Raw genomic sequence first — 12,474 nt, forward strand, 5'->3', positions numbered from 1 at the left:
TCTTATTGGAAATGAAGGGCAGACCTACTGAGAGGTGGATGGTTTCTGAAAGTAGGATTGGACCGACAAAATATAACCACGATTTGAATCCAGAGTACAGTGGAGGTAAGCCTTTGAGAACAGGTGAACAGATTCTGTGTTTGCAAACACAGTGTAGGCATAGTAGGACTATCCTCCTGCAATGGAGCAACCACCCGCATTAATCACTGTGAAAACGAGTGCTGCAAAGAGTGAATTCAATTCCCTAAATTGAAAAAGCTGTTCTCAATTAACGGGTAAGTGTTTATGATTCTACCTCTGCGTTGGTTTGTAACTGAGTGTGTGTTGGGGAGGTTAAATATGGCACCATCTGTTGCCTGTTGCACTCTGGCCCATTTGAGAGGTGTCAAGGTGCTTGGGTGCCAACTTGATCCCAGCCAAGTTTTAATTCTAACACTGATAACTTCTGAACAGGAATGCTATGTATTTGATAGAGTCGAAGCAGGAAGCGATACAATCTGAACCAAACCAATAAAAATGTCTCTTCAGCCCTACACGGTTAACCCTATTCACCACCTCCGTGTTACATCTACTTCGATTTATCAAAGGTAATTGAAGTAAAACTGTCCACTTCTTGCCCTCATTGCAGTTGCATGGCTATCTCTGGTCACTGGTCGTGTTCTGCTCCTTCGTCTCCTCCTCAAGTTAGTTCAATCACTCTTTGTCACTCCTGTCTGACCACTCAGTTAGGTTGATTGTTGGAGGCTGTATCCTGGCTGGCTCCAGATGCCCTCAACGTGACTACTCCATGGTACATCTGGTTACTGCGCACACAGAAAAAGCCCCCGCGCACACACACACATCTACATATACTTCTAACTACTCGTGAATGCACACGCGCTCCCGTTCCCTCTCTCAAGCTGCTCATGTTCTGTCCTCCCTGTGTTTGTGTGTGTCGGAGGTTTCTGTGTAGTATTGACCTTTTTGGTCCTGATATTGACCGACTGTGGGTGGAGAAGATGCACATGGCTGCCTAGAGAGAGCAAACCATTACAATAACAGATCCAAGTCATAACAAAGCCTCTATATGTGAAATATCTATTCATTTTAAGCAGGTGGAAGGCTGTATAATATCAATGAATATTTCTAATGATTAATGTGCCTTGAACACGATTAGTAAAATACAAAATTATGTTTTTTCCACCGTGAGATTTTTAGGCTGAGCTTTACATTAATTTTTCAATACCAACATTTACAGAAAAAAATCCAATGAAAACAATACGTTTCTTAAGACAACAGTTATTCTTTAAGTCTGTTTTAGGCAAAAGAAGAGTTTAAACTAAACTGGTAAAAAAACAAAACAAAACAGTAAAACACAGTTCACTATGTTTAACTTATACTCTGTACGTGTTTTTGCGTTGGTGCAATGTTCTGAAATCAATCTATATCAAAAGTTCTATTTATATCCAGCCGTATCACTACCAGCTTTTTCTCATGTCGTATAGCTTTTGATGACGAGAACTTCGTGGTGAATAGTGTGCCTTTGGCATCCGGTTCATAAGGCTGCATTCGCACCATATCAGATACTCGTATGGTGCTACATAACAGTTGCGCTGCAGTACTTCAATAGCTCATTTGTTATATGTAGCGAATTTGCATGCTTTTGCTAATCGATTTACATCCTTGTACACCCTCAGGGCAGGGTTGTACAGCTCTGGACAGGGCATCATCATCATTGCCTCTTGTTCTTTGTTGCTCATTTAGCAGCAGAATGCTACAATGCCACACAGTAAACCGTGAAAAGGCGCATTTTCTTGTGTTCTAACCAGTGAAAGAAAGAAGAAAGAAAGAACCTATTTGGTCTGAGATGAGCCTAAGCCAAATACAGGGTGCTGCGTATATTCGTCAGGTTTATATGATACAGACATATACAAAATTGAAGGCTAATATGTAAACAAAGATATATGAGGGGTGTATTTTACGCCACCTGTGGTTTTTGTCTTCCATCTGTAGTATGTAGACCATGTCATCAGTGAGCAGGGTGCGCGTGTTGCTGGCATTTTCACCCCACTTCAGCTTCAGGCTCTGGGGTCCAGCAGCAGAACATTCAAGAGGGGGTGGGGTTGGAGGGAGAGGACGTGTCCTCACAAGAAGGGGTGGACTTGAGGGGCTACAGCCAATGGCGTTCACTGCCTGGATCTGTACACTGCAGACAACACAGGAAGACAGAGAACATGTATTTAAAGGTTCTTATATTATATTGTAACATAGAAGTACTATGTTTGGTTTGCATTTTTTGCTCTGCTTTGAAAACATGTCCAGAACAAACAGCATGTACCGGGATACACAGTGTTTTATCAGTTTGTTTGCAAGACTATTGTTTTAACGGTGCTGTGAAGAGGCTGACCTGATGTATTAGTTTTGCCCTTGGATGCTGCTCTGATCCATTCTCCCATTACAACTCAATGTACTATCCAGGATTAGACTTAAATACGTCTGACTTGGAAGGGCTATTTTTTCTAAACCCGCAAACAAGAGACAATCATTACAACAGTGTTTTCTGAGCTTTATTTCATAACTTTCCATTTTCCATTCTCTCCTTTTAGCTGTAAGGTTCCAATCTATACTTGGTAAATTACAGGAAACAGATATTGTACGCAGAGTTTATAAACCCTGAGTAATAAAGGCTATACATGCACATATGTTGAGACAAATGTCTTCTCCTAATCAAAAAAAGATTGACAGAAATGGATTTTTGTCACCTATTTTCTCTAAATGTCTGATTGGCCCATTAGCATACATGTCAGAGGCTCATGGCCGGTGAGCGCCTTCCATCTTGACATTTCATCGCTAATTCTCTTCACCTGTAACCTTTCATTATTATTATTCACGCAGTCAAGTGATAACAGAGGACCCATCTTTTTTATGGAAGCACAGAGATAAGACTTGAAGAGAAAAAGGAAGGATGATGAAGAAACGTGCCTCTTGTGGTTGTTGTTGTTGTTGTTTTTAATCAGACTGGGTTACATCAGGATCTACATATCAAATGATGAATTTTTAATCTGTTTTATTCTGTTTTGTCCTGATGAGAGAGAAAACCTCATGTCACTGGTCACTGCACAGCCACCAGGTACAACATAACTATGTTATCTAGATGGAAAAAAACCATCAGTCATTGTATGCTAACATAACAATCTATGAAAATGATAAACAAGGTGCACAGTCCTGCAAATGCATATTTTTTTTATGACAGATTTTCCTGAAAAGTCAACATGAATATTAAATTCGACAAATATAAAAAATTAATGCACCATTGTCCTATGTGTCATCAATAATTGACACTGGAGCATTTTCATGTCCATTCTAGAGTGCATTTTTTGGCCCCGCAGATTTACTGAATCTATATTCTGCGATGTGTGACTGCATGGAATTATCCTCCTGCCTCTCCAGACTTAAAGACCTTGATTAATGAACTGAGGTGGTATACAGTGAAGATGGAAAGGTTTGCTGTGAGAGCTCATTTCTGGGAAAAAAATAACAGAGATTCTTTGAAAAATGAATCAATTGCGCATGATACTGGAAGAGAACATGCAGTTAGTCGATAACATCTCTACTTCTTACGAGACAATAACACCCTAAATTTCAGATGGATTGCGATATTTCTTTGTAGGATTGCACAGATCAGTTCCATACAACATTGACTGACAGAGGAGAGGAGGAACCTGAAGACAGGCGCACTATTTTTTAATAATAACCTCAGAATGTAAAAATGTTAAACCTGCACTGGAGCACAAACTCATTACTGACAGAGCAAACAACATTTACTGTTGTCTTTCAAAAGCCACAAATACTAATAAAATATGAGTATCCCATTGCTGTAAATAACAACCAGAATTACCATCATTGGCACACACAAAAACTCCTACTGGCTCTCATGCACACGCATGCACGAACGCACACACGCACAAACTCATATGCACAAACGCACACATGCACGGTGTTCTCTGTGGCAGCCATTATGCAAGAGACCAGAGTGACATCGGGACAAAAACAACCTCGGAATGAAAACAATGGTGTGTAATCACTCTGCCTCTTCACCCCCACCCCACCTACCTCACACACACACACACCCCTACATGTAATTTACAGAATTGCTTACAGAAACATAAAAACAACAGCTGGTGATTCAGATGACTGAGTAGTTGTGGGTTGTTTTTTTTTGCATAGGAAGGTCTAAAATCCCTACTCTTCCTAGGGGTGTCCTGATTTACAACACACTTCTACCACTACATGTTTATGTATAACTTCAGATTTTTGTTGATAAATATAGGAACAAATCATACAGCAGAAAATATATCTCGTTAGTTTATGAGATAAGTGCTGTCAGTGTCACTGCTCAAGGTACCTTCCTGGGGCCACTTTTGTTTTATGTTTTAAATTGCAAACTTACGGGAAATACTTATTCAGAGGTACACAGATGCCCCCTGATGTACATTACAGTCATGAGCGTGTAAGGTTAAAACATAGTAAAAGAAGGGCTACAATGCTACTGCATATCTCTTGTTGAATCATTACTTTTCGTCTTCCCTTGTGGGTGAAATTGCTTTGAACACAAACAAGCTCAAGACAAATTGCCCCAATAACCACAAATGAAGTGCAAATAACTGTCTGTCATACATAATTCAAGTCCTCCAAACACGCCTTTTTTGGCCTTTCAAAATCAAACCATTTAAAGATCAAGAAGTCCTTGATGAGCTTGATTTGACCCATATATCCATTTGAACGAAACCAACTGGATTATAGACATCTTCAGTATTGGATTTTTTTTTTTTTTTTGATGATTAGCAGTGAAATGAATAGAGCATTTTGGATTTTTACTATACCAACCCCAAATGTGCTGCACACCCTTGTGAGGGTGAGATACACTTTCATTTTAAAAAATGCGCAGGATTGATTGGGAAAAAAAAGGCTGCTATGAACCAGGATATCATGGTAGAGGGTGGGGCTCCCCTAAAATGTAAGAGAAGAAGGAAAAAGTAAAGTACTGAGCCATCTGAGGGGTTACTGCTTTGTTTGTTGTCCCCAAAAAAGTATAAAAGGTAATTCAATGTTGGTTTACCATTCCCAAGTTTCACAATAGTTTGAAAGAAGTTTACCGTACGAACATGGTGTGACACGGTGGTGAGTCAACATGTCAACTCCATGATTAGGGATCATCATCAACATTAATCACACTTTGTATGAAATAAGACAGCAACTTTTCCTACTTATTCATGCCAGTACCTGTATTCGCTGTCTGGATGCAGGCCTGTGACAAGGTGACTTGTCCCTGATTCCACAGTGATGGTTTGGTCATCCAGAGTGATGATGTAGGAGGAAATCTCCGCCCCATTGCTGTTTGGCTCCTCCCACTTGAGGAAGAGGCAGGTAGACCGAGAGTGACCTGATTCTGAGGAGACCGGAACGTCGAGAAGGTTGAGGGAGGAGACTGGATCAGGAATTGTTGCTGGGGTCTGGAAATTAATTTGCTCGCTGTTGGGACCAGCGCCTGCCTGATTCACTGCCTGAGAGGGAGAGAAAAACAATGAGAGGGTAAGAAGAGATGAGGAAGAGCTATAACTGAGAGCAGGAGGGAGAATAAACAAGTGTTTAAGAGAGTGATGGAAAGAGGATGACCTGAAACAACAACCACAACACTTTTCCCACTGCAAAGTGTCTTTTTTTAAACCTGGTTTTAAAAGCGGATCGAACTCTTTCCCATCGCAAGTAGACGAGTTGCTTCTCTGTTGTTAGTTTTTCCTGATGTGTAAAGATCAATGTCAAAAATATCCTGAAAAACAGGGTTAAGAACAGTATCGTAGACAGTAGCATGGAGGCAAATGAAGGTGTTTAGGTGGTTTCTCCACACCAGGTAAACGATGGTAAGGCGCTTTAAATGTGTCATAGTTTTGTGTCAGAAATAGGTCACAATTTAACGCATTCCCCCAGGTTTTGCGTTCACATCTATGCCACCTGGAGCTGACAAATCCCCATGCCTTTTGGTGGGTTTTTTTCACCCAGGACTGAATGCTGATTGAACGACTACTCCTACTGCATAAAAAAGCCAGGTGTTATGAGTTGTCTCTTTCGCCAGTGAAAAAAGGGCTCATGACAGACACCAGGATCTCAAATATGCCTCGAATACACATTAAAACCTTCAAATACAAACACTCCCTACACATACACCCGGTCGGTGTTCTTCTTGGAGGCAAAACGCGCCATTTAATGTACCAAGCAAGATAAAACAGCCTCACTGAGACACAACAAATCTCGTGCATATTTCTAAAAACACGAAGAGCTCGGATTTCTTCATAGAAAATATTTCTTATCCCCTTTCCCAGAACCTCATTAGTGTGAGAGCACATCGAGGAATCGGGGGCCGGACTTGCTATCTACAGCGTATACTTACAGTCAAGCATTCTGATAGCTTCGGAGAAGAAGATGTCTTGTACTTTATCTTGGCAGTAAACTACCTTCAAATATATTTTAGTGAGGATATATTTGAGGCTGGAAAAAAAAAAAACAAGAAATGTGGGGTACCTGTGATTTACCTCACCCCGTGATAGTGTCTGGCTATTTAAAGGGCACTAATAAAACAAGTGAATGTCAGGCTGTGAAGATTTGAAATATGGCTCAAGAAGATGAACCACTTCAGGTTGATCTTCTAGTGTAGAGTGTAGGGAGTCACGGAGAGTTCAACCAAGTCACTGGCTTTTGTTTGATGGACAACTGTCCTGTTAACACACATGTGGTATGAAAACAGTTGTGTATACTGCAAAGGCACGTAAACACACAAAAGGACATTATAAACACACACTAATTCACTTTTTGCAATGACCTTATGCTGTCCTCTAAACTTTATTACCGAGCCCATAAAGGAAAGAGCTATAAAACCTGAGATTAGATTCATTGCTTTAGAGAGAAAGGAGAGTGGCGGACAAATACGGGGAAAGAGAGAGAAACTTATTTATGCATATTAAGAATCAGTGCACAACAAAATTATCATCAATCTTTTATTAGCTTCTGTGTGTTTGTGTTATCGTTTCTGACTCCAGCCTCAGCTGATATTTACTCGTACATGCCGTCAACCTAACATATTATGTCATATGTTCTTGTCATGTTGTACTCGTGCTGCGAGTGTTAATGATTACTTTAAATTTTAGTCAAGTTTAATTCATTCATAAAGTACATTAAAAAGCAATCCACCAAATACGATTCTGATCAGGTTACGAGAAAAATCATAGACAGGACTAAATACAACTCATGCATCCTGTTATTGTAACATCTTATCAAACCCTAAAAACAGCACTTAAACAGATATGGCAACAGTTTAGAGGCACAAATCAACCAATTACAGGTGAGGGTGCGTAACAGCAAACATAAAAGCATCGCGACAGGACACCACATTAGGAGGACATAAATGCTAGCGAGTAAAAATATGTCTTGAGTCTGGACTTTAAAGAATGAACAGAGGAGGCAGATCTGGTTAGAAAGGGATGCTGTTCCATACTCTAGGGCATGCAATGGCATAGGTGCTGTCACCCCTGAAGCTAATTAAATATCAATTCTGAAATAAACTGGCCACCTGTAAAGAGAGGCTTTAATAGGGTTTTTATTCCTATGCTTGTGCGCCAGGAGCTGTGTGTACAGCGGTGTTGTAAACCAGTTGAGGGCAGGATGGAGATGACAACCCCCGGTAAAAAGTAAAGTCACCTTAAATAGTGCAGATTAAATTTAAGGACTATGTTTGACTGTTACTTCCTCCTTCAAATGAGGAGGAAGTAGCCATCAGGCATAAAGAGCTCACAGCAGAGCACCCCCACCCAACCACCTAAACACACTCACACACACACACACAATATACAGAGTGTAATCTCAGTGTCTCTCTGTAACAGCGGGTGTGATTACACTTTAGTAGCCAGTGCCTCTCATGGGTGAGCAGAGTCATCCATCCAGGATGAGCCCATCCACTCTGGAATTCAACTCTTCAAATGCAAAAAGCTCATCAAGCACAACAAATAGCGATGCGAAGCCCTACACCACACTTGTTTACTCACCAAATGAAGAGATTCTAATTTAGAAATCATCTCAGATTGAAATCATCCAAGAGTGAGATTTTTCTTTTTCTTTTTACCATTTGGTTTAATATAATTTTAAGATAAATGTCTGAGTGTGTGTTTATGGGTCAGTTGTGCGCTCCATGCGTGTATGTGTGTATACGCGTGTGTACGTGTATGTGTATGTGCTACGGTTTGTCTTGGATGCTGTGCGTAGCTGGCTGTAGCTGATGTGGGGGGCCAGGACATCGCAGCCCCAGTCCAGGAGTGGGGGTCTCAAGAGTGACATTTTAATAATATAGTTGAAATAAAAAACAACAAAAACAACAAAAGTCTTGACTTTTTATTCCGTTGCCACACATGTATTTCTTTCATCTCCCCAAAAATACAATGTAACACTCACGTATTATTTTGCTATTAATAGAGATTAATCACACAACATGACTGTGATGAACTTCTAATTGGTTCACAGCACTAGTGTTTAAAAAGTTAGCGCTTCGTTTAGTATGTTTTCATATGTGCCTTTTCATTCTCACACAAACATCTCTATTTGTCATTGATGCAGTTTGAGTGTTCCTGCCTCCTAAATGTGAGCGTGTGTATGTTTTTTCAATGAATGGTTTGAGTTGAACATAGTGTGTGAGTGTGTGTGTGTGTGTGTGTGTGTATGTGTGTGTGTGTGTGTATGTGTTACCTGTAACCTGCAGCAGTAGTTTGTGGCAGGCGTCAGGTCCGACAGTTCACACTGTGTAGCAGATCCACAATAGATGAGCTCCAAGGGTTCATCATCCCTCCCCCACTCTAAGCGATATTCAGAGATGTCTGTACCCGAACCTTCAGGACTCTGTAATACATTGAAACTCACACTCAACTCAGGGACACAAAAAAACAAACCAACAAACAAAAAGAAAATTTGGAAATAAATGCTGTCAGAAATGGATACAAAGTTCAATAGTCTACATAACTTTCAGCTGTCTTTCAAACAAGAAAGAGAACAAGAAAATATAGATATATCACCACATTAAAACCAACCAAAGAGAATAAAACTGAAAGACACTGTGCTCAAATAATGACAAAGCGCTAACAAATTTTTTTCATTTTCTACATATCATCCTTGATTGCTCCGAACAACAACTCTCTCGGCTCTACTTCTCAACACTGTAGACAAATTGGAAAAGGCAGGTTTTTGGGTCATACAAACTGAAGAGGGAGGCATCGCTTGACAGTCGAGGAAACATTTGAAGAAATGTCTCTTGTCTCTCGTTTGCTTTGCTCAGTCTTTCATTCATGAGTAAGGTTGTGTATCTGTGTGCGCGTGTGTTTCTCACCTCCCAGTTGAGTGTTACGCAGGTGTTACTGGTGAGAGATATGAGGGGCGCCCCACACTGGCCAGGAGGACCCGCTGCAGTCGTAACCTCTGTTGGCTCAGAATGCTCGCCAAACTAAAAGAGACGGCAGTGTTAGCTGTGTGAAGCGTTTTCTTTTCCTCAACTAGACTGGGCTCACACTCTTGAGCTTGTGAACGCAGAAAGCCATTAGATATGGCCTTCAAATTGTAGATGACAAGCCGGCACTGTCTGGGACACTCTGACCCATAATAGTGACTGCTCCTGTCTATCTTTGACTCATGTCAGCGCCTTAATACGATTAAAAGAACAAACAAAAACATTTTAAATGACTTGTTGAATGGTGGGTCTTATTTGAAAACGTCTTGCAGAGCAGAGCTATTAAACAGCGCCATGTCGCCAAAGCAGAAAGTACTGAGTGATTTCCTCGCCTGACCAGTTGAAGTGCAAAATGTTATGATAAAGACGTTGTAATAACAATATAATTACTCATTGTCATGTGACGATTAAATACCAATGATAATGACAATCAACCTCACAGGATGACAGCTATTTTTCTCAAGATAATAAGATAATATCCCGTTACCACAACATAACTAACACACCGCACTATTATCTCATGAGCCAACTGTGCCAGCCCTCCCCCCTTGCCCTGTAAGACCTTAGCACAGGTCATTTTAATCAACTGTACTTGTATACATACACATATATACAATTTTACGCTGCCTTGAATGCACTTTAAATACAGCACTTAACTCATTTATACAATTGCTTCATTTTGTAACTGTTTTAGACACTGAATTTTTTTGTTTCATTATTCTGTGATTCATATAATTGCTGTTAATTCTTCCTAACGCTAGGTGCCTTCCAACGTATTCTATTTTATTCTCATGTGTGTATCATCACATGCATGCTGTTTATGCTTTCTTAGCAATGTGGTGTAGTGAGGAAAAAAAACGGAATCACAAACAGGGCAGCAGCTTTTGCAGTATTATGAATTAAATGCTTCACGGCCTTCTTCGTTATTACTGATCTACTGGTTGCATGTGTTGTCCTCACCCCAGCCTCATTGGCGGCCCGCAGTCGGAAGCTGTACGTTGCACCTGGTAGCAGACTTCCAACGGTGCATTGCAGCTCTGACCCATGGTAAACTTCTTGTGGACTGGTGTCCCCCTCACTCATCTCCAGACTGAACACATACTCCACGCTCACTCCCTCAGAGGCAGGGGAGTCTGAGTGGACGGAGAGAAAAAAACAACAACTCACAATCAAACTACTATCTGTATAGAGAATCATCTGTGACAGAAAAACAAATCAGGTGTAATGTTATGTATTTTATAAAAAAAAAAAAAAATTACTGACTATTTCTCTGTTGTTTTGATGGCTTTCTCTCTTCTACTGCTTTACTTTGGTTGCAGTACATTGGAAGTAGTAACTGACAGCAGGGAAAACCCTCTGAAGCCATATGTGTGACCTTCAACTTGATCCAGTAATCGCAGCGGTGTTGTCTGTCTGAGGCTACACTGATTGGGTCTTTTGCCAGCTGCATTAAAGTGGTTAAAACAAGAACATCCTCAGCATTTCAGGCTGGGAAGCTACGCCTGCCAACAGATAGCAGTTTTGTTCTGCCATAATGGGGCTATTAGGAGAGTTAAGTCAGATATGAGGCGATGTCAGGCTTTTAATGGGCTAAATTAGAGCTCAATTTGGTTGACTGAGGTTACATTAGAGTTGTCCGGGGCAACATACTGGGCAGCAGCCATTTAGCTGCCTTAGCATAAAAACAAACCAAAAACAAACAAACTAAGAAAAACACCAAAACAAAACAAAACGAAATATGATTTTTGAGTATAAACACCAAAAACTGAATGTGTGCACTCACCCCATTCTAACTGCACTTCCTTGTGTTTGGCTTTACCCACAATCCTTGGTGGCTGGCACGGACCTGGTGGGACGCTTAATGTACGGACCGGAACACTAACAGTGCACTTAAGGAGCAGAGAAACAAGAAATCAAAATGTGAAAAACCTGACAGTTGGAGAACAGTTTGATTAATCTCAAGCAGAAAACATAGTTGAGACCCAGTTATGTGTGTGAAGACATTGTCCAACTCTGAAACTATTCACTACTTTAGGACTGTTTGCATGGGTGTGTCTCTTACCTGACTGTGACCTCCGGTAGTGATGCTACACACACGTAGGCAGTAGACGGTTCCGGGTGTAAGGCGCTCACACACGCATTCTGTTGCTGGCCCACTGTACGCTACTTCCCACTGGCTCGCTGTACTCACACACATCCGACCACAAAGAAAGTACCATTACACAGCAGATCACATCCGCCTGCGCACGAAGTCCCTGCTATCATCAAGCGCTTGAGCAAGGGAAATTATTGGTGTTGGTAAAAATAACTTCACGGACGGCAGATGTTTCCTGACCTCTTCTAAATAAAATTGACTTGACTTGAATAGATTGAAGTAGCTACCATGACTTGACCAACACGAGTAATTCTATTATTCTATTTTTGACAATTAACACTCGTTTCCATCGAAAAACTTCTTCCTCAGTCAATTGACATATCTTTCCCTGCTGCCATATGTACTGAAAGAGACACGAGAGCCTGCAGTTTCAAGGACCGCAAATCTGAGGAAATCCACATATTAAGTGTTAAAATGGCGCAATCGAAGGCTGAACTATAGCTGCTATTCTCCTCTGGAGAGTAAGACGAGGAATTGCGTGAAGAGAAGGTAAAAGGGAGAAAGGATGGAAAGTACATGTTAAGCTTCAATTAGTAAAATAGAAGAACTTGAAAATTAGATGAACATGGAGCAGGTTAGGACGCTGACATAAGTCGTACCTTCCGAACATCCCTCTGAGATCTCCAGCAAATACGTAAGAGCTTCTGAGCCGCCATTGTCCTGGGGAGGATCTGTTGGGGTAATTGATAGACTGCTTTTAGTTTGGGTAAACATCACACAGGTCATTAGGAGAGGGCCTCGGGATTTAATATCCTCTAAATACTGTGTCTGGAGATGTCAAACCCATCAGCGCAAAATC

The 12,474-nt window shown here is 40.9% G+C and overlaps 1 protein-coding gene across 2 annotated transcripts in view; it reads right to left on the reverse strand.

Moving 5' to 3' along the window:
* The window catches only part of fndc3ba (fibronectin type III domain containing 3Ba), a 98,458-nt gene that overhangs the window by 7,227 nt on the left and 78,757 nt on the right, over positions 1-12,474 (reverse strand). For both annotated transcript variants that reach the window (XM_086183036.1, XM_086183037.1), the window contains exons 17-24: positions 12,275-12,346; positions 11,583-11,701; positions 11,304-11,409; positions 10,481-10,653; positions 9,404-9,517; positions 8,770-8,919; positions 5,263-5,543; positions 1,967-2,185 (exon numbers count right to left, since the gene is read on the reverse strand). In XM_086183036.1, coding sequence (XP_086039162.1) covers positions 1,967-2,185; positions 5,263-5,543; positions 8,770-8,919; positions 9,404-9,517; positions 10,481-10,653; positions 11,304-11,409; positions 11,583-11,701; positions 12,275-12,346 — 1,234 coding nt within the window. The remainder of the gene's footprint in view (positions 1-1,966; positions 2,186-5,262; positions 5,544-8,769; positions 8,920-9,403; positions 9,518-10,480; positions 10,654-11,303; positions 11,410-11,582; positions 11,702-12,274; positions 12,347-12,474) is intronic.

This window comes from Aulostomus chinensis, chromosome 17 (assembly GCF_037954235.1).
Source record: "Aulostomus chinensis isolate RoL2024-O1b breed Wild chromosome 17, RoL_Achi_v1.0, whole genome shotgun sequence".
NCBI lineage: Eukaryota > Metazoa > Chordata > Actinopteri > Syngnathiformes > Aulostomidae > Aulostomus > Aulostomus chinensis.